The sequence below is a fragment of the Engystomops pustulosus genome, chromosome 2 (assembly GCF_040894005.1).
Source record: "Engystomops pustulosus chromosome 2, aEngPut4.maternal, whole genome shotgun sequence".
Lineage (NCBI taxonomy): Eukaryota > Metazoa > Chordata > Amphibia > Anura > Leptodactylidae > Engystomops > Engystomops pustulosus.
This window is the reverse complement of record NC_092412.1, coordinates 97267515-97290104: the sequence shown is the minus strand read 5'-3', so window position 1 is coordinate 97290104 and position 22590 is coordinate 97267515. Positions and strand designations below refer to the sequence as shown.

Below are 22590 nucleotides of genomic sequence, written 5' to 3'. Positions count from 1 at the left end.
CGAGGGTGGGAAATGCATTGGTCACAGACCCCCCAGTATATAGCCAGCCAGCCCCCAGTAGTATACAGCCCAGCCAGCCCCCAGTAGTATACAGCCCAGCCTGCCCCCAGTAGTATACAGCCCAGCCTGCCCCCAGTAGTATACAGCCCAGCCTGCCCCCAGTAGTATACAGCCCAGCCTGCCCCCAGTAGTATACAGCACAGCCTGCCCCCAGTAGTATACAGCACAGCCTGCCCCCAGTAGTATACAGCACAGCCTGCCCCCAGTAGTATACAGCACAGCCGTGCCCCCAGTAGTATACAGCACAGCCGTGCCCCCAGTAGTATACAGCACAGCCGTGCCCCCAGTAGTATACAGCACAGCCGTGCCCCCAGTAGTATACAGCACAGCTGTGCCCCCAGTAGTATACAGCACAGCCGTGCCCCCAGTAGTATAGAGCCGTGCCCCCAGTAGTATAGAGCCGTGCCCCCAGTAGTATAGAGTCGTGCCCCCACTAGTATAGAGCCGTGCCCCCAGCAGAATAAAAAAATTAAGTTATATACTCACCGTGCGTCCCGATGCGCAGCGCTGCTCCCCCGATGTCATCGCGGCTCCTATTCTTGCTTCAGCTTGCTGGGCGCCGTCTTGTTCTTCTCGCGGGCGGCGCCTAGTATGACGCGCCGCTGCTGACGTCATACTAGGCGCCGCCCGCGAGAAGAGCATGGCGGCGCCCAGCAAGCTGAAGGAAGAAGAACAGCCGGGAAGCCAGAAGAGGAGCCGCGATGACATCGGGGGAGCAGCGCTGCGCATCGGGGCCACCGGAGGGTGAGTATATAAGTTTATTATTTTTTTAGTCAATTTTAGTCAGTATTGACTCGTGTATAAGCCGAGGGGACGTTTTTCAGCACATTTTTTGTGCTGAAAAACTCGGCTTATACACAAGTATATACGGTAGTACACTTATGTATGGGGCTTGTGCATGGGGTCCGTGTCTGTCTGCTCAGGACCAATGTAAATGCAGGAAGATTATTAAAAAAGCTGAAGGCATAATTGGTGTGAAAATTAAGTATTGGGAGGATAGGCTGCGTCGTTGCGTGCTCAAAAAAGTGGCTTGGATAATGACAGATCTTTCACACCCTTTATATAATCAACTTGAAGGGCAACGAAGCAGTTTTAGTGGCAGACTAAAAGAAATCAGTTGTAGGACTGATAGATATAAAAAAAATCATTTGTGCAGAGTGCTATCCATATGTCCAATACGAATAAGGGGGCTTAGATAGCATTAATTAGCGAATAATTTCATCTGTGAAAAGTCGCCGGCTGCGTAGGATAGATGCTGGGCAGCCGGCTGCCCCGATACATCAAGAGACGGAAGCCTCTTGATGTATGCCGCTGCGAACATGCACGAGCGCCAGCATATGATAAATATGGCCCTATCTCGGTCTTTGAAGCTCTGCGGTAGTCAGGTTAATTAAAGTGGCTTTGGCTTGATAACTTGGATGGCAGTGTATTTTTGCTGCGTGGCTTGTTTGCAACAGTCGTATGAAAAGTTCCAAAAACCCATCAAAAGTCCCAACATCGACCAGGGTGGGGACTGGCATAAATTTGGGCCAAAACTTGGGGCCTAAAAAAATCACAAATCATGAATTCAGTCGTATTGTGAAAACTATTCTATGGAAATAATAAATGTAGTCATATTGTCCCTTAGAAACCAGATGGCTTCCCCGGATACGACCACGTCACACTCTGGCAGTGGTGGCCAGACTTGCGCTATAGAGTCCTGCCGGACCTCCTGGCTTCAGCAATCATTACCACAGGACGGCTGTACGACATGTAGTAACTCCCGGACATTTTATATACAATAACCTTTTGTTTCTTTGTGCACTCAATCCATCAGAGGTGGCCATATCCGAGGAAGCCATCTCGTTTCTAAGGGACAACATGGCTACATTTATGAGAAATTATCTTCACACAGGAACATTTTTTTTAATAACATCTAATTGAAGAAATGTTTATATATGGCAGATTAATGTAACTGAATGTGAGTGCCCAGACGAGAATACCCCTTTAAGAACTCTTAATATCGTGTATTAAGTTAAAAGGTCTTAGGTGCAGGATGCATATTGCCTATTAAACGGTAAGAGCTATGGAGTAGAGCATGTGTTACAAATGTGTACGAGCAGGGCATGCGTTATAAGTTAGATTGTCGCTTCTATGGAAAACTGTATGCGTAATTAAAATTGTAAGCTATGCAGATATCAGTCCGTAGACCACTTGCAGAGAAATGATCACAGATACCTCCACCCATAGACAATATACAGAGAAGAGATTGCATATACTCTAGCCATAGACCTAATCGCGAGTGTATATAACAACAGCCTTGAGCCATATACAGGGAAGATACAACATAGAACTCTAGCCATAGAAAAAATACAGAGATGTGATCACATTACTCTAGCCATAGACCTAATACAGAAAAGAGATTGCATATAATTCTAACCGTAGACCATATACATAGAAGAGATCTCGTATAACTTCAGGCTTAGACCATATACAGAAAAGAGATCACATATAACTCTAACCATAGACCTAATACAGAGAAGAGATTACATATAACTCCAGCCACAGATCTAATACAGAGAAGAGATTATTTATAACTCCAGGCATAGACTGTATACAGAGAAGAGATCACATATAACTCCACCCATAGACCACATACAGAGAAGAGATTACATATAACTCCAGCCATAGACCATATACAGAAAAGAGATCACATACGTCAAGATTCAGGGGTAGTGGACCCGCTGTACCACTGCAGACGATGACGTAAGCCGATACCTGGAAGGGGAGTGTAAGTGGCAATCGTTTTTCACCAGAGCCTGCCGCAAAGTGGGTTGGACTTGCTGTGGCGTGGTACCACCAGAACCGCTTCCATCTAATCAACTTCATATCCAGAATCTCTTTTATTTCATAGATGTCGGAGGAATCCGCCTCAGGAGCAGGAGGTGGTAGCTGCCGTGAGAAGGAGGTCAGGAGGACAGACTTCAGAAGGGAGACGTGGAAGGAGTTCGGGATGCGCATGGAGGGAGGAAGACGGAGCTTATCGGCCATGGGGTTGATGTGCTTCAGCACCACAAATGGACCCAGAAATAAAGGGACCAAAATTGTAGCTGGGGATTTTCCACCAAACATTCCTCGAGGACAGCCACACTTTGTCGCCTGGTGTGAAGGTTGGAGGAGACCTGTGTCTTTTGTCGCCAGGGTCTTGGTTCGAGCAGATGCCTGGAGTAAGGAGAGTAGAATCTGCTCCTAGATAGAATTCATATCCTGGACCAACTCTTCCACAGCAGTAACGGCCAAAAACACAGGAAGTGGAAGAGGAGGGCATGGTTGAAGACAATGAAGAATGGACTAGAGCCAGAAGATTCTGAGTCCAAGGAGTTGTAGGAAACTCCTCCCAAGGCAACAGAATGAAGTAGTCGGGCAGAGACAAAATGGCAGAGATAGCAGCCCAAAGTCTGATTAGCTCTTACCACGTGGCCATTAGACTGCGTATGGTATGCAGAGGAAAAGTCAGATTTCACATGAAGCCGGAAGATGTGGGTGTAGAACAATATAGCAAGGCGTGGAGCTGATGGCAGACCTGGCAGAGGTGGGACTACCCAGATGACGGTAGTACCCGAGAAAAATGGAAGATTGGTGATAAAGTCCATAGCCAAGTGAGTCCACGGGCGGCTGGGTATCGGCAACGACAGAAGAAGATCAGCTGGTTTTAGAAGAGATGGCTTATTTGGCACAGGAAGTGTAGGAGAACCCCGGGGTTCCCAGCCACACGAGAGCAATGTCCCCAATTCAGTATCCTATTCAGAAGAGCAGGTAGGATGTAGGTAAACAGGAGCAGCGAGTAGAAGGCATTCAGGTGAAATAATATGTTGGGGAGCAGGATCCGAGGATCCCAACAAATCCGAGGCACGAGAGAGAGCATCTGCCTTAACATTCTTCTCTGCACGACGGAAATGTATCAGGATGTTGAAGCAGAAGAAGAATAGAGACCAATGAACCTGTCTTGTATTGTTGGTTTTTGGGATCGGTATAGATACTGACTGGATGACGAGCACCCTCCAGAAGATAATACCATTCTTCTTTAGCAAGTTTAATGGCCAGAATCTCCCGATCACCAATAAAGTAGTTCCTCTCTACGGCTGAAAATGTCTTAGAGGTAGGGCCCTCAGGTGAGAGTTTGGCTTTTGGGCCCTTTCTGGGTGAGAACGGCTCCAGCACTAATGGATGAGGCATCAACCTTTGTCAGAAACGGTTTCTAAGTATCAGGCTGGGTGGGAACGGAAGCCGATGCAAAAGGCTAAGTAAGGGAAGCTGCTGGCGTGAGGGGGCACAGGGAGGCACAAGGGTGCACCTGCCACTGGGAACATGGGGCATCCGTGACAACATACTGTATAATTCTAGCCATAGACCATATACAGAGAAGAGATGACAAATAACTCCAGCCATAGATCATATACAGAGAAAATATCACACATAACTCTAGGAATGGATCATATACCGAGAAAATATCACATATAACTCTAGGAATGGATCATATACAGAGACAAGATTATATATAACTCCAGCTATAGACCATATACAAAGAAGAGATCACATATAACTCCAGGCATAGGCCATATCCAGGGAAAAGATCACATATAACTCTAGGAATGGATCATATACAGAGCACAGATCACATATTACTGCAGCCATATACTGAATAGAGAAAAGATATGACATATCCTAGCAATAGGAGTTCTAGTACAGATCCGGTAGAGAGTAGGTAACAGGATAGATTCACCACACATGACTGCTTACCATCAAGATCGGCTCACAGAAACCTGATTAAAGAATCTGGGAACATCCAATGCACCTCAGAAGCTGATGACTACAAACCTATTAGCTGGCCAGTATCCCTTGGAACACTAGAAAGCATATTCAAACAGAGCCAGGGAAATAATAACCGAATATCCACTGCAAACCAGAGAAACCTGGAGTGGTGTAGCATCCTGTATTTGGGCAGTCGCATACTACTGTGCCAGCACTGGAGTGTTCTAGGGCCTAGATTGAGTACATAAAGATTATATTGTAAAGTGAATTTTGCTTCCATTACTTGAATAAATTGTAACCTTTACAGCAAATCCAAAATCGCGGCCTAAGTGCCGCAATACTAGTTATAATTTTTACTTTGTTTTCAATATTTATTTATTTATTAAATATAATTAAGAAGTAGTAAAACATGATATAATACCACAACAGCCAGAAAATGATGATCTTACAGGTAGTATAATTAGAAGTGTAATGACCACTTACCGTAAGTCACCTCCATTCATTATGGTCATAACTAAGCAAACTTCATTCTTTGTTTGGTATGCATATGCCAGAGAAACAATAAATCTGCTATGCACCTTAGCTAGAATCCGTTTTTCCACCATGGCACCCTGTAAATAAAAAAACAAATATTGGGTAAATTTCCCCAATTCAATTCCACAAGTAGCTACTATATTACTTCACAGTGACACATGCTGTTCATTCATTTGGTACATATTCGGTACATATTACATTGAGATTTCTGCTTTAGACCATCCCTTGGGTGATAAGATTTAGACATGTGTTTTTGCGAAAATCTGCATTCCTAGGTCTATTCTTACAGAGTTTTGAGAGGTGTATATCAAAGCACAAATATCTGTTATTTCTGTATCAAATCATCATTTACATCAATTTGCACCAATTTCATGATGAATCTAATCCAAGAAGAGAATTATATTGCAGAAAACTGAGGCCTTCTAAAGGTGGTATATTTATTTAAAGAAGACCAGTCACCAGAATTTTTACTGTGTCACTATACCATGATTACAGACAATTTTCTGACATGTAAATGAGTAGACTTCTGAAGAGAAGAGTCAAATTTTTTCTAGGCTGCCAGTGAACCATGTCTCCTTCTTTTGACTGACAGCTCTGTGTCTTTCCAGATCTCAGCCTGAACAGACAGGAAGTCTTCTCCCTATCCACTTCCTGTCATTCTCAGAGTGTTGTCCCTCTCACAACGTGGCGTATTTAGCAGTGTGGGAAACAGACAATCCTCTCACCATTACGTGCACCCCACTGTGGGTGGAGCCAAGCGGCGGTGCACAGAGGCAAGGTTTATTTTGGCTTTTATGCACTTCCTGCTAGGGCAGCACCTCAGGGTCATTTGCATAATTAAAAAACTTGACATTAGAAGGAAGAGGCCATGGATAACAAATATAAGAAGATTACTACAGTCACAGTGCCTGGATCTATAAGTAAGTGTTCCTGGTTCATCATGCTTGATTGAAGCTATTTCTCTGAAAGTATTCAGAGCTGTTTCACCTCAAGGAGATAATAAAACTATGATGATTGAGTTATCTGAAGTGATTTCTCTATCCAGATACTCTCTGTGAGTCAGTCTGTTAGAAACATGATCAGGTTCTTATCTGATCAACTTTCAGTGGTGTATGTAAAGAGAGAGCTGATTTAAACTGCTTCCAGTGAACCTGTCAGGTGAAAATGACCTAATCGAGAACTACCATTATGTTGCCATTCAGCACAGCTTGTTCCAGATGATGTTTCTTTTATGGTCCAGTATAGTGCAATAATCCAGAAAATCTAATTGTGAGATATAACTTGATTGTATAAAGTACTGGAGGTAGATGTATTAATCGCCAGAAAACTTGAGTAATTTGCACCTGAAATGGAGTGTGACACATTTATTGAAGGTGTTAAGGAGTTTTTCCGATTTGTCCAAAATTGGGTGTGTAAAATGGAGCATGAACTTTCAGGAAGTAGCCAATGTGGCAGAAAATTCAGTCTGTGCACAAAATCTTTAATGTGCTGCAGCAAACTAGACCAACTAGTAGGAGGTGCAAAGTAAGACTCGCCAATCTTATATTGCACCAGATTAATCATCCAGCATCAGACACAGTGATAAATATGGTGCAGCAGAGAACTGTCTAGTTCTACTCCACACTGGTCTAAAGACCAAACTATCCTCACCTCAGAATGCCTCCTTCTTCTTTGATTGATATCATTCACAAGAATATAGGAGAGCAGGTATGAAATCCCTGGACTCACAAAAAAGGTGTTCTAAGGCATGAGGAGCTTCACTTCACTGCTAAACTCTCCACCTGCATAACATTATACAACCAATTTACACCAAAGTTCTAATGACAGCTTCCATATACAGAAGGAAGAAAAGCAGTGAAATAAGGACGCGTGAACAGATTTCTTTAATGAAGTATATTAATAAGTTCACTCTTATCATTTGTACTACTGATTTACTAAATGTTGTTGAAAGTTTAATTATGCTTTTATTTCCCTAATAGTTATTAGTTGAACAAGCAACTTGACATTTCACTGTGTATCTCTTATCTGTATACTCCTATCTGTATACTTGTTTGAAATTACTCATGTAAGCTTCATTCAGACTAATTGATTTTTTATATCTACTTTGGAAATCAAAAACCCAGGGTGCTTCACTGTTATAGTTCCCTGTAAGGAGAAGAAAGCACCTATCAGAGAGCGTTAGAAGACACGTCAACAGTAGAGAAACGGAGAAAGACCTATAAGAAGGAAATTATGCCCACAAAGCGGTTTTGTTTTGACTCTGTTGGTCTTTATTTCTTCAAATGGCAATATACACTGGAAGTTCCTGTAAAAGACTGGCCACCACTTCTTCTGGGGATTGGCCCTGAAATTCCTAATGTTGACCCTGAGCACAAGTGTCCGAAGATAAGAAATGTGGTGCAAAGATTCACACCAGAATACTTTGCCATCTAGCTTAGTTTATCCTTATCTTTATGTCTAAGTTCATCAGTATTTTTAAGATTGGCAACAAGAATCAGTTGGAGCAAAGGTGCCCAATCTAAATGTTTCACCGTAACATTTACAGATCATCAATGTGACCCGTGGGCTCTAGGCTCACTAATACTTTAAGTAGGATGGATACTGTTGAAGGGGACTTTACATCTGCTGGTACTGTACATTTAGCTGTGGTCTTAGGATTAGACTGGTGTCATTTAATCATTTGCATGTCTGAGCAGTGCAGACATGTGCCTGATCTTATAAATGATGAAGTGATCATATAGCAGAAGCAACACAACACCTTTAACTACTGTAGGTAACAAGTCTAGACTAGTTTGATGCAGATCCATTGAGATATTAAAGGGGTATTCCCATTACATCAAATTAATGTCATTCTTTTTATGTCAAAAAGTATAAATTTTTCCAATATATAGAAAGTATCAATTCCTCTCAGTTTTCTTTGCTTGCTGTCATTTTATAGAGAGCTTCCATGTTTACCTTCCATGGTCACCTGGACGAGCTTTCATGGTCACCTGTGTGACCATGGTCATATTTCTGTCCACTAGTAGTAAACATAGAAGCTTTCCATAGAATGACAGCAAGCAGAGATCTAGAAAACTGTGAAGAATTGATACAGAAAGTAAAAGTAAAAAGTAAAAAGTATTCTAAAAAGAATAGAAGCCTAGATAGAAGAGTGGTATGTACGATTTAAAAACCCCTGGGGGAAAGTTTCAATAAAGACCTGACATTTACCTCAATGTCTTATTATTATGGTGCATTGCCCATTTTTTCGGTGCAATTATACCATACAACAGTTACATTTACATTACACACTAAATGATAAAGCTTGCCACCACTAGGATGAGCTTGGCAGATAGGAATTAGCCCTTTCACTGCCAGGCATTTCTGGAAATTTTGTGGTGTTATTGGTCAGAGCCATTTTTACAGTTTTGACATGTACAAATAAAACAGAAATTACAGCATAAAGAAGTATGCTAAACACCAGCAAATCCTATATTTTCTGAAAGCAGACACTTGCACCATTTTAGAAACTGCATTTAGGAGTTTATAGACATTGAATCATGATTGTATGAAAATGCCTAAGTGTAAAATTTTATAAAAACAACTTGATTCACAACTCCTAAATGTAATAGATGAACATGTGTAGATTTCATAGATAACTTGCAGTTATATTTCCACATTTATAAATCCTCAGAAATCACTAAAACTGAAATAACCAAAAATCTGCTTTTCAGCTACAAATTTTCTAAACAAAATCACAACCTGTAAAATATAGTGATTAAACAGATTAAAAAGTAAAAGTATCTCTAAGACCTATAGCTCTGATTGGTTGCCATGAGCAACTAGAACAATTTTGCTCTAAGACACTTCTGATAAATCTCTCCTATGTTCATATGTCCTTTTGACAATTTTTTTGTGTAATTTTAATTGCTTCAGGTATTTTTTTTTTATAGTCCATAACATGTTTTTTTCTTTAAATTGCTGCATGTTCTAGACATTGGACTTTCCTGCAGAAAACTAAACTAACATGTCAAAAATGTCAGCAAAAATGAAGCTATAAAACACTTTTCATTTATAAACATACAAAACCTGCCACAGCAAAAAGGGATGTGAAATAGGCCTTAAAGAGGTTTACCCAAAGATATTTGAATAAATTTGAACTACCCCTCTAATGAAAATTATAAGATTTTGATCTCAGATGATAGAAAGTTCCTGCATTTAATGGCATTGGCATACATATACAGTCACAACTAATAAGCAAACAGTATCTGACTTTTCTTTCTATTAACAACTTATTACTTAGTGTGGCTACACCCACCAAAATAGAATGAATTTAGGACACTCATAATTTAAACAATTGTTAATAATGGAAAACTTTTTGATGCCTTATTCTTTAGTGTTCACTGAAAAACATCTTTTCCACTGGATACTATCAGTATGATGCAGATTGGTTTGGTTTGCTTCACACTGTGGTGGATTTTTCACCCCAAAAAGTACCCATTTCTCCCTTTTAATAAAATAGCTACATCTACAGAATACTAGGTACTGTACATAGTCTAAAGTAGCTATTAGAAAAGTACCCACTACCAGGTGCTTTCTGAACGTTTGTGCAGTAGAAAAGCAGTTATAGATGGATTAAAGAGAACCTGTCACCAGGTTTTATCGCTCAAAACTACAAGTCCCCCTCAGCTAGGGAATGAAATGCCCTTTCCAGTAGATTATCTTTAAGCTCACAACGTTTGCTCAAGATTTGCTTTCCAGACCTCTAATAGCTGCAGATAAAGTGTACATGAATCTCAAGAAAAGTTCTTACTCAACTGTTGAAGTGTTTTTTTTCTCTCACTGTTAAGTAACTAATTTACAGAGATAATTTACAAAATAATCTAGACTTAAAGTGACTGAAATGTTCATATTTTACATTTTGTGCTAATGTATTATTTGAATATACAAGCACTAAGATATAACCTCATCATACATTTAGATATACAGTTATATACAAGAAGTCAAGGGTCAAGACCATGGGACCCAAAAAAGCAGCCATGTAAATTCGCAGAGCACGGCAGGGTTCTTTATTTTTAACTTTTTGACCCTCTGTAAAAGTTCTTGGTTTTGCATAACTTGTATTATACATGGCAAATAGTTGTGTTATATATTATTGCTGTTCCTGCACAAAATCCCTGGCCTCAGCCACCTTAATACCACTAGTCCTCTGGGATGAAATATTGAAATCTATATAATTGCTGTATTAAGATAATGAGGGTGGGATTTCAAAACTTTTTTCCACAAAATTCCCATAACAGCAAATATACAAATTAATGCTCAGTATTGGATACAAATTTTAAAACCACGCTATAAGCATTAATTTTAAAACAGGATGTTTTATATACCTGTACATATGGATCTTTTTGAAAAATTTATATACTACTCATTTCAATGTTTTTTACTGCATTATGCTATGTTTAAAAGTTTCTTAAATCCCCAAGTTAGTTACAACACCAACATTTTGTATGGATATATTTTAATCTATTTAATGTCTAATTTAATGTAAATTTTTTTATACATTATCTTAAAAAAGGGTTGATTAATGTATTAATATATAATTAGTATATAAAACATAAAAAGTCAGTTAATTTTTCATGTCTTTTAAAAGAGGACATGGTCTTCTCTACATATATTTGAAAAAGGTTTATTTTCTGTCATCAGATTTTATTTTTTGTTGTTGCAGTTTAAGAAGCTTCATAAATGTTGTATTCATTATATTCATCGTGTTAATCTACACTATACATTGTGGACTACCAAAAGAGACATAACTTCTATTAGCAATTAAAGGTTGTATTGCAACTGAAAATCAATTATATAAGTGAAATAAAATAATTAGGATATATATTGGGCTATATTTCTGTTGAAAGCACAAAGACATGGTGTTACATGTGATTAACTGTGACCTTCAAACACCTGTCTGTCCAGTAATCTGGTCACATGACTTTTAGCCAATCACAGCACTGCAAAAAGCATGCTATTAAATCTGTTAAATTTTTACAAATGGAAAGTGGATGACATAGCGTAATTATGAAGAATCAAAAGCTTACTTCAAATCCCTTCCTTTTCTTCAAACGTTTCTTGTTGAGTTTCTTACAAGCATACATTTTACCAGTTGCCCTCATTTGGGAAGCTGACACTTCCCCAAATCCACCTTTTCCGAGAATTCTAAAGTCCATAAACCAGTCATCTCCAACAGGCTGTGATTCAAGCCATTTCCATTGAAGGAATCTTGAAAAGTATTTGCCCTCCTTGTATTGTGGAAATGCATTCTCCTTTAAATAATTTAAGGTAGAATGAAGAAGTGTTTTAAAAAGTCCATCAGGGACCTTGTTGGATTCCTCCACCACTTGGGCAACATCCTTTCCATCTAAATAATGACAAAAGTGCTTAGACTGGCTGTCAAGGTATTTGTTAATGATGCTCTTGGCTTTCTGCAAACGATCCTCATCCTCAGCTGTATCATAATCCTCAATATCATTCCAGATCTCCACTGCAGGGACAAATTGTTCAACTGTTTCCAAAAACTCCTGGAACAATTTCTTCCCAATCGGCTGCTTTTCACAAATATTTTCAAATTCCAGATCAATCTGATTCTTCAGATGTTCACAGTCTGAGATGGGAGGCAGTTTGAGCTTGGAACGAAACTTCTTGTTCCGAGTAATTTGAGGATTGAAGCCCCCATCAAAGCTACCACGTGCAGTAATATATGCAGAATTGGCTACCACTGTTTCCAGTGCCCCAAAATCCATCTTTGATTGGTTAGGCTCCTGAACCAAACATGAACTACTTGCTAGCTACAGAAAGAAAATCTTGACTGAAAGAAAGATCTGCCCACTGCATTCAGTGCCTCAGGCTTAACAAAATCCCTTTGATGAAGGTAGAATTATAGACTAAGGTCTTCAATCAGGTAGTGCTTGTCTATAAAATTGTGCATGACGAAAAATTAGGCCGTAAAGCTTGCAGCCGGAAGCTGTACCAAAGAAAATTACCAAAAATAAAAGTAGAAAATTGTGCTGTAAAATCACATCGGACGTAAAATAGTAATCCAGATCCTGTGTGATATAATATAAGAATGTCTTATTAGAGGAGAGCTAAATGACAGGTGAGGAACTAATACCCCTGACTCAACACCTCTGTAAACTCTTTATCCACTTAGCTAGATAATTCGACTCTCATTGTCTCTCTCTCTCCCCTTCACTATCTCATGTGCATTTTCTGTTCTTGCACCGCAGCATGTTAATGTCAAGGATTTAGGAATTCCACATTTCCTGGTTACACTTCTATTTTTAAAGCCTTGAGATAAATATATTTTTGACAATATTGTATCACTAGAATCATATCGTATATCATTGGATCACCTAAAGCATATTTGTAGTGATTTTTTTTCTAAGATAGAAAGATAGATAGATAGATAGATAGATAGATAGATAGATAGATAGATAGATAGATAGATTATAGACTATTTTTGTTAGTTAATAAACACATCCAAGCCTGTAGCAGATTTCTCTACACTATTTCTCTATTTCTTCCATTGCAGTGGAAATAGGATTATAGTCTTTACAAAGATATAAAACAAAATCTCTAAATTAATAGGCCTTCTCAAGTTTCCTTTACAAAGCAACAAGCTGCATTCCTTATTATTATTATAGCGCTTAGCTATAATAAAATAGAATTGGTTAACAAAAAAACGTACACTCCTTGTCTGTCTGTCTCTCACTAACACGCACTGTCTGTCTCTCTGTCACTCATTCACTTTCCCCACCTGTCTCCCTGTCTCTCATTCTCCCTGCCTGTCTCTCTGTCACTCACTCTCCCTATCTGTCTCTCTGTCACTCACTCTCCCTGTCTGTCTCTCTGTACCTGAGTGTTTCTATCCCTGTATGTCTTACCTCACACCTAAGCTGTATTATACTCATTGCCTAGTAACCAATCAAAGATCAGAGCTCATATTAAAGGTCTGTGGCAAAATAGAAGCTGAGCTGTAATTGGTTGCTTATTGCCACAGCAGACAATGGCTCCTGTATATGGTGGTTATCATATTAACTCACATATTCCAACCCAAAGAAAGGAAATGAAGGGGGTCACTCACCAAAAAATGAAGTCTTTTATTCAAGCTAGCGGGGTCAAATAGAGAGGTGCCAGACATGCTGTGGACATGCTGTGGCATGCTCGGCACCTTTATATTTGACCCTGCATTTTTTGGTGAGTGAGGCACTTAATTTCCTTTCTTCGATTTGGAATTGAATACACTTGCTGGACATTTGTTGTAGTGCACCACCAATTATCATGTTTTGTCATTGCCTGTGGTTCCCTTGCATACTTGATTTTTGACATTACAGCAGAGGACGTAGATGCCTGTTTCATTTCTTTTTATGGTCATCACCTCAGACTGCGTACATATGTTGCATTTTATTTGCGTTAATGTGTGCATTTTAAAACGCATCCCAACAGCTGATTACATTGCTGTCAACACTGCGTTGACAGAACGTTTGCGTTAACACAACGTTAACACACGTTTTAATGTTTTGGTAACACATACATTTGTTAACATTTGGTAACATCACATTAACGCTACATTTTGTAAACACAATATTGACAACAATGTAGTATCCTCGTCTCAGCTGTTGTGATGCTTTTGAAAACATATGCATTAACACAAACAAAACGCAAAGTGTAAACGCAGCCTAAGCTGTATTATACTCTTTGCCTATAGTTACCTAGCAAAGCTCAGCGCTCATAGTAATGACCTGTAGCAAAATAGAAGCTGAGCTTTGCTTGGTTGCTTAATGCCACTGCAAACAATGGCTTCTAGTAAATGGTGGTTCTCATATTACCTCACATATTACTTCACATCTTATTTCACAAATAAGCGTCTTATACTCATTTCCTATTATAAAACTCAGAGTTCATATTAATGACCTGTGGCAGAATAGCAACCATGTGCTAATGTGCTAATTGCACATTGTAATGAATGAGGAGGAAAATCCCCATATACTGCCATACTGTAGAATTGCAGTATATGATAGGATCGATCAGACAACCTAGGGTTAAAGTACCCTAGGGAGTCTGAAAAACAGTAAAAGTAAAAATAAAAAAAAGTTTTAAAAAAACTAAAAATTCAAATCACCTCCTTTTCCCTAGAACTGATATACCGTATATACTCGTGTATAAGCTGAGTTTTTCAGCACAAAAAATGTGCTGAAAAACCTAATCTCGGCTTATACACGAGTTAATAAAAAAAAAAACCATGAGTTAATTAAAAAAAAAAAATTAATACTCACCCTCCGGCTCCCGGTCCTCGGCGGCGGCTCCTGGTCCTCGGCGGCAGCTCCCGATCCTCTGCGGCGGCTTCTCCCTTCGATCTTCACGTGCCGGCAGTCGCGTCTATGCGACTTGCCGGCGGGCGCATAATATGATGTAGCGGTGTCGCCGCTGACGACGTCATCAGCGGCGACACCGCCGCATCGCACTGTGCGCCCGCCGGCAAGTCGCATGGACGCGACTGCCGGCACGTGAAGATCGAAGAGAGAAGCCGCCGCCGAGGACCGGGAGCCGCCGCCCAGGACCAGGAGCCGCCGCCGAGGACCGGGAGCCGCCGCCGAGGACCGGGAGCCGCCACTTCAAATCAAAGGTGAGTATCGTCGGAGGGTGAGTATTAAGTTTATTTTTTTTATTATACTGAGGGCAGGCTGTATACTTTTTGGGGGCAGGCTGTATACTTTTTGGGGGCAGGCTGTATACTTTTTGAGGGCAGGCTGTATACTTTTTGGGGGCAGGCTGTATACTTCATGGGGGCAGGCTGTATACTTCATTGGGGCAGGCTGTATACTTCATTGGGGCAGGCTGTATACTTCATTGGGGCAGGCTGTATACTTCATTGGGGCAGGCTGTATACTTCATGGGGGCAGGCTGTATACTTCATGGGGGCAGGCTGTATACTTCATTGGGGCAGGCTGTATACTTCATTGGGGCAGGCTGTATACTTCATGGGGGCAGGCTGTATACTTCATGGGGGCAGGCTGTATACTTCATGGGGGCAGGCTGATTGTATACTACTTGGGACAGGCTGTATACTACACCCTCGGCTTATACTCGAGTCAATAGGTTTTCCCTTTTTTTGTGGTAAAATTAGGGGTCTCGGCTTATACTCGGGTCGGCTTATACTCGAGTATATACGGTAAATATTAATAAACAGTAAAAACACATAAACACATTAGGTATCGCCGTGTCTGAAAATGCCCGATCTATCAAAATTTAGTAACAGTTTTTCATTGCGTTTAACCCCGTAATGGAAAATAGCACCTAAAGTTAAAAAATGACACTTTTTTGCCATTTTGAAAAATATAAAAAAAATCAATAAAAATTGATCAAAAGGTTGCACAGTCCTAAAAATTATAGCAATAAAAACGCCATCAAAAGTCGCAAAAAAAAGACAACACCCACAGCTCCGTACACCAAAGTATGAAAAAAATATTGGCGCCAGAAAATGGCAAAATTAAAAAAAAAATTGTTCAGGAGGTTTTAATTTTTGTAAATGTATGAAAACATTATAAAACCTATACAAATTTGATATCGCCGTAATAGTACCGACCCAAAGAATAAAGTAGACATGTCATTTGTGGCACACAGTGAAAGCTGTAAAATCCAAGCCCACAAGAAAACGTCACAAATGCGTTTTTTCACCATTTTCACTGCATTTGGAATTTTTTTCCCGCTTCCCAGTACACGACATGGAATATTAAATACCATCACTATGAAGTGCTATTTGTTACGCAGAAAATAAGCCATCACACAGCTCTTTATGTGGAAAAATTAAAAAGTTATACATTTTGAAGGTGGTGAGTGAAAAATGGAAGTGAAAAAGCTAAAAAGGGCCAGGTCGTTAAGGGGTTAACAAGGGGGCCTAGTATCTAAAATTCATGGGGGGGGGGGAGAATGTAAATTCATGAAGAGGGAAGTGTGTATAATTAATGAGGGGCCCAGTAAATACAGTACAGATCAAAAGTTTGGACACACCTTGTCAAAAAGTTATATGTATTTTCATGACTATGAGAAATGTAAATTTAGATTGATGGAATCAAAACTATGAATTAACACATGTGTGAATATATACTTAACAAAAACATGTGAAACAACTGAAAATATGTCTTATACTCTATGTTCTTCAATGTAGATACCTTTTGCTTTAATTACTGCTTTGCAGACTCTTGGTATACACTTTATGAGCTTCAAGAGGTAGTCACCTGAAATGGTCTTCCAACAGTCTTGAAGGAGTTCCCAGAGATACTTAGCACTTGTTGGCCCTTTTGCCTTCACTCTCCGGTCCAGCTCACCCCAAACCATCTCGATTGGGTTCAGGTCTGGAGACTGTGGAGGCCAGGTTATCTGGCATAGCAGCCCATCACTATCCTTCTAGGTCAAATATCCTTACACAGCCTGGAGGTGTGTTTGGGGTCATTGTCCTGTTGAAAAATAAATGATCGTCGAACTAAACGCAAACCAGATGGAATAGCTGCTAGATGCTGTGGTAACCATGCTGGTTCATTAAACCTTAAATTTTGAATAAATCCCCAACAGTGTCACCAGTAAAGCATCCCCACACCATCACACCTCCTCCATTGGGTGGGAACCAGGCATGTAGAGTCCATTCGTTCACCTTTTCTGCATCACACAACGACACAGTGGGGCAGATTTGTCAAGCTGTCTGAAAGTCAAAATATTTCTAGTTGCTGATGGCAACCAATCGCAGCTCAGCTTTCATTTTACCAATGCTCATGAATAATTTAAAGGGGAGTTGTGATTAGTTGCCATGAGAAACTAGAAATATTCTGACTTTCAGACAGCTTGATAAATCTGACCCAGTGTTTGGAACCAAAGATCTCAAATTTGGACTCATCTGACCTAAGCACAGATTACCAAGCACAGAATGGTCCAATGTCCATTCCTTGTGTTCTTCAGCCCAAACAAGTCTCTAATGCTTGCTGCCTGTCCTTAGCAGTGGTTTCCAAACAGCTATTTTACCTTGAAGGCTGCTGCACACAGTCTTTTCTTAACATTTGTTGTAGAGATGTGTTCTCTGCTAGAACTCTGTGTGGCATTGACCTGGTCTCTAATCTGAGCTGCTGGTAACCTGCGATTTCTCAGGCTGGTGACTCGGATGGTATCCTCCGCAGCAGAGGCGACTCTTGGTCTTTTTTTCCTGGGGCGGTCCTCATGTGAGCCAGTTTCTTTGTAGCGCTTGATGGTTTTTGCTACTGCCCTTAGGGACACTTTCAAAGTTTTCCCAATTTTTTGGACTGACTAACCTTCTTAATTTCTTAAAAACATGATGGGCACTCATTTTTCTTTACTTAGCTGTTTTTTTTTTTTGCCATAATACAAATCCCACTTATAAAACCTGACAGGGCACCTGTGATGTGAAAACCTTTTCTGGTGACTACCTCTTGAAGCTCATCAAGAGAAGAGTGCGCAATGCAGTAATCAAAGCAAAAGGCGGCTACTTTGAAGAACCTAGAATATAAAACATATTTTCAGTTGTTTTTGTTAAGTATATAATTCCACATTAATTCATAGTTTTGATGCCTTCAGTGTGAATCTACAATTTACATTGTCATGAATATAGAGAAAAATCTTTGAATGAGGTTTGTCCAAAATTTTGGTCTGTACCATATATATATATGAATTAAGTAGGGGCAATATATAAGAATAATTAGAAAGGGTAAATAGGTAAATCAATTTAAAGGTGAACTATGTGGGGACACCGCATATAATTTTTAATGGTACAGTATTATTTATTCAGGGAGTCTATTAGACTAACATATTTGAGGGTCACAGTGTAATTTTTGATATATGCAGGGGGCACAGAGTGTTTTTTGTGTACATTCTTTAGCAGTATAGTGTACACAGGTGACCTTATGCTGTAAGTAACTGTGGTATATTTAGGGGAGCAGTGAGGGGGGAAATTCTGCAGCCAGGTTTTTTGACAATTCTAGACCCAAAGGAGAAGACATGTCACCAGTGAGGTAGATTCTACTTCTGCCTGTGTCAGATCAGTATTGTATAAGTCATCACTAACTAACGAATAGCAGTGGTCATAGTGTGGTGGTATTATGTGGTAATAGCAGTTGTCAGACTGTGCTGGTATGTGGTAACAGCAATGATCATGGTGTGGTGGTGTTATGTGGGCCTTGTACAGGGTCAGACTGGGGGGCCTAGGGTCCACCAGTGAAATTGATTCTAGGGGCCCACCTACTGCTACAAGGAAATATTACCTGTACATTCTTAGGCCACACTTACAGAATGTGTTATTTTTGTTGCATTTTGAAAGGCACAGCAAATGCATGAGGCAAAACAAATCATTAAACACATCAGTATTAATGATGGTAAAAAAAAAAAGGTGCGTTTTCCCCAATGTCTTTGAAATGTGTTTTTTAAAAATACAATGCAAACACATAGGGGCACACTAAGGGCTGTGTGCAAACTGCTTGCAAAGGTATTTAAGGGCCGGCACCACATTTGTGTCCCACGCGACCATTATGGGGCTCAGCTGCACTTCATGCGACACAAATTTCTGCACTGAAAAGGGCACTCAGGCGCTCAATCGTACCGTGCACCCCATTTATCATGGAGAGTCTGAAAGAAATGTGTTGCACGCCCCATGTTAAAGGTGCACAAAAAAGTTGGTGCACTCTGGTGGAGCTGTGCACAAGGTGCCAGATTCATGGAGAGCCTGCACCACAACTAATGAATCTGGCGCCCACCCCACACTACACAAACTGCACAGAATACAGACTGCACTGGTTTTAGTAAATGTGCCCCATAATCTTAACGCAGCTACAAGACCAAATGCATTTCAAGAACCTCTAAAGAATCTCCTTCCTGAACGCAGATGTGTTGTATAGTCGTGTCAGTAGTAACATTGGTAAAGATGTAAAATAAATGTGAGACATTGCTAGATATATATACGGGCAGTGTAGCTCGAAAAGCATTCATAGAACTATCACAAAGAGCCTACCTGATGATAAATAACCCCCGTGAGTACTTTTCTCCAAGAACCACTTCTGCTATACAAGTTCTTTCTCTTACATAATACAGGAGATTTCCATATATATCTAATCGTGTATAGCAGGTATGTACCTTTTTATAAAAAACTACAATTTTAAAAGGAGAAGATTTTAACATGTCCAATTCTCTGTTTCCACAAGAGATAAACCACTCCCAGAAGTGCTTAGTAGCAGTGTATCACCTTGTACCCATTCAGCTGTTTATTCAAACTTATATGAGGTCATCACATGTAAATTGTCAGAAATTATTGCTGACTAATAACTAAGGTGTATAGGACTTTTTAAAGGAGTTTTTATCTAATATATTCCCATCCAGCCCAATATGGCAGATGACAGATCCCTGAGGAGGGGTGACAGAATTTCCCATTGTAATGTGCACGATTCTAGCAGTATTAATTTTATATTGTTTTATTATTGTTTCAAATGTCAACATCCTGTAAATACATTTACTATGTAGAATTATGCAGGAGAATTATGGGAGAGGGGCTGTGTATTGTTAAACTAGGAAGGGGCTGCAAATAAGTAGACTCTTGTGGTGGGCTGTATACACAGTTTGGGGACTGTACACTCACCGGCCACTTTATTAGGTACACCTGTCCAACTGCTTGTTAACACTTAATTTCTAATCAGCCAATCACATGGTGGCAACTCAGTGCATTTAGGCATGTAGACATGGTCAAGACAATCTCCTGCAGTTCAAACCGAGCATCAGTATGGGGAAGAAAGGTGATTTGAGTGCCTTTGAACGTGGCATGGTTGTTGGTGCCAGAAGGGCTGGTCTGAGTATTTCAGAAACTGCTGATCTACTGGGATTTTCACAACCATCTCTAGGGTTTACAGAGAATGGTCCGAAAAAGAAAAAACATCCAGTGAGTGGCAGTTCTGTGGGCGGAAATGCCTTGTTGATGCCAGAGGTCAGAGGAGAATGGGCAGACTGGTTCGAGCTGATAGAAAGGCAACAGTGACTCAAATCGCCACCCGTTTCAACCAAGGTAGGCAGAAGAGCATCTCTGAATGCACAGTACGTCGAACTTTGAGGCAGATGGGCTACAGCAGCAGAAGACCACACCGGGTGCCACTCCTTTCAGCTAAGAACAGGAAACTGAGGCTACAATTTTCACAAACTCATCAAAATTGGACAGTAGAAGATTGGAAAAACGTTGCCTGGTGTGATGAGTCTCGATTTCTGCTGCGACATTCGGATGGTAGGGTCAGAATTTGGCGTCAACAACATGAAAGCATGGATCCATCCTGCCTTGTATCAACGGTTCAGGCTGGTGGTGGTGGTGGTGTCATGGTGTGGGGAATATTTTTCTTGGCACTCTTTGGGCCCCTTGGTACCAATTGAGCATCGTTGCAACGCCACAGCCTACCTGAGTATTGTTGCTGACCATGTCTATCCCTTTATGACCACAATGTACCCAACATCTGATGACTACTTCCAGCAGGATAATGCGCCATGTCATAAAGCTGGAATCATCTCAGATTGGTTTCTTGAACATGACAATGAGTTCACTGTACTCAAATGGCCTCCACAGTCACCAGATCTCAATCCAATAGAGCATCTTTGGGATGTGGTGGAACGGGAGATTCGCATCATGGATGTGCAGCCGACAAATCTGCGGCAACTGTGTGATGCCATCATGTCAATATGGACCAAAATCTCTGAGGAATGCTTCCAGCACCTTGTTGAATCTATGCCACGAAGAATTGAGGCAGTTCTGAAGGCAAAAGTGGGTCCAAGTGGCCGGTGAGTGTATTTCCTCTATGTCAAGAATCCATTTCATATTGTGGATTACAAATACTAATGTAAAATACTAACCAGAATGCTACAGTGTAAAAAAATAAGTCTTCTGCAGATTTAAAAAAAAAAAAAGTGAGTGGCTCTCTGTTTTCATCCAATTCTGTTATTGCCATAGGCATTGGAAAAACCTTCCTGTATTATGAATTGATTTCTTCAACACAATCCAGGGATTTCAAAATCTAGAAACTAAGGTGCCTGTTCCATTAATCAAAAAGGAACAGCAAAAATACATGTCCATTCTGCAGAAAGAACCATTGGAACTGATTTTTTTTCAGAAAGGGACTGAAATTGCTGTGGCAAAATCTGGTGTGTGGGGCAAAAGAGGGTCCAACCCGTTACTAGCATGGTGTACCTAATAAAGTGGCCGGTGAGTGTATATAGGCGATGGGGGGGGGGCTGAATACTGTAAATAGACTTGGATGGCTGTATATAAACTATAAATGCGATTTATATAGACTGTAGGGCCTGTATATAGACTAAGAGGGGATTGTATATAGATTGTGGGGAGGTTGTATGTAGACTGTGGGGGGCTGTATCTAAACTATGAATGCACTGTATATAGACTATTGTGGCTGCGGTCACACAATGCATTTCTATTGTGTTTTGTAATGCATTGGGAAAAAACACATCATCAAGCGCATGTATGTTATATTAGGAGGAACATGTGTTTTACATTGTTAACCCTGAAGACATCTGGCAGCGAATTCAGCAGGACCTGGAGAAGTGGTAATAAACTCCTATTCCTGATGGAGCAGAACGTCATCTGTAAGGTACTAGATGTCTGGGTCAATATATGACTTCTAGTGTCTGAAACAGTGTCATCATGTGTAGTGTAAGTTATTAGTAATGTTGTCATAATTTTCTAATCGGGGAGGAGCACTGTTTAAAGATTTGATTGTAAGTTCAGTGGGACAAAGGTAGCAGTGGATCAGGGTTCGGGTGCTAGGGGGACAGCATTTAGATTTTTACCTTATGAAGCTAAAAGGCAAGAATCTGTCCTGTTTACATGTAATCATAGATACTACTCTGAGCTGAACCCTTTGTGTCTGTTTAACTACACTCTATAATTTCTACATGATACTTTAATCACATATTTTTGTTACATTAAATAGAATAAATATATATCTTAATTTATTAATAATATTAACATTCATATTAAACAATCATTTTCATATAGTAGATGCCTATTATAGCCAAATATCATTGACACCTAAAGAAATTGTCTGATTGGATATACCATGACCCCAAGCAGCTTCTTGTAGTCAATGACAGTGTTGATCCTATAAATCCAAGATTACAGTTCTTGACCTCTATTAG

The 22590-nt window shown here is 40.1% G+C and overlaps 1 protein-coding gene across 1 annotated transcript in view; it reads right to left on the bottom strand.

Moving 5' to 3' along the window:
* The window catches only part of GRK1 (G protein-coupled receptor kinase 1), a 33906-nt gene extending 21422 nt beyond the window's left edge, over positions 1-12484 (bottom strand). Inside the window, exons 1-2 of the mRNA XM_072135636.1 lie at positions 11454-12484; positions 5335-5462 (exon numbers count right to left, since the gene is read on the bottom strand). Of these exons, the coding sequence (XP_071991737.1) occupies positions 5335-5462; positions 11454-12155 (830 nt within the window). The 5' untranslated portion in view covers positions 12156-12484. The remainder of the gene's footprint in view (positions 1-5334; positions 5463-11453) is intronic.
* Positions 12485-22590: the final 10106 nt, after the last annotated feature.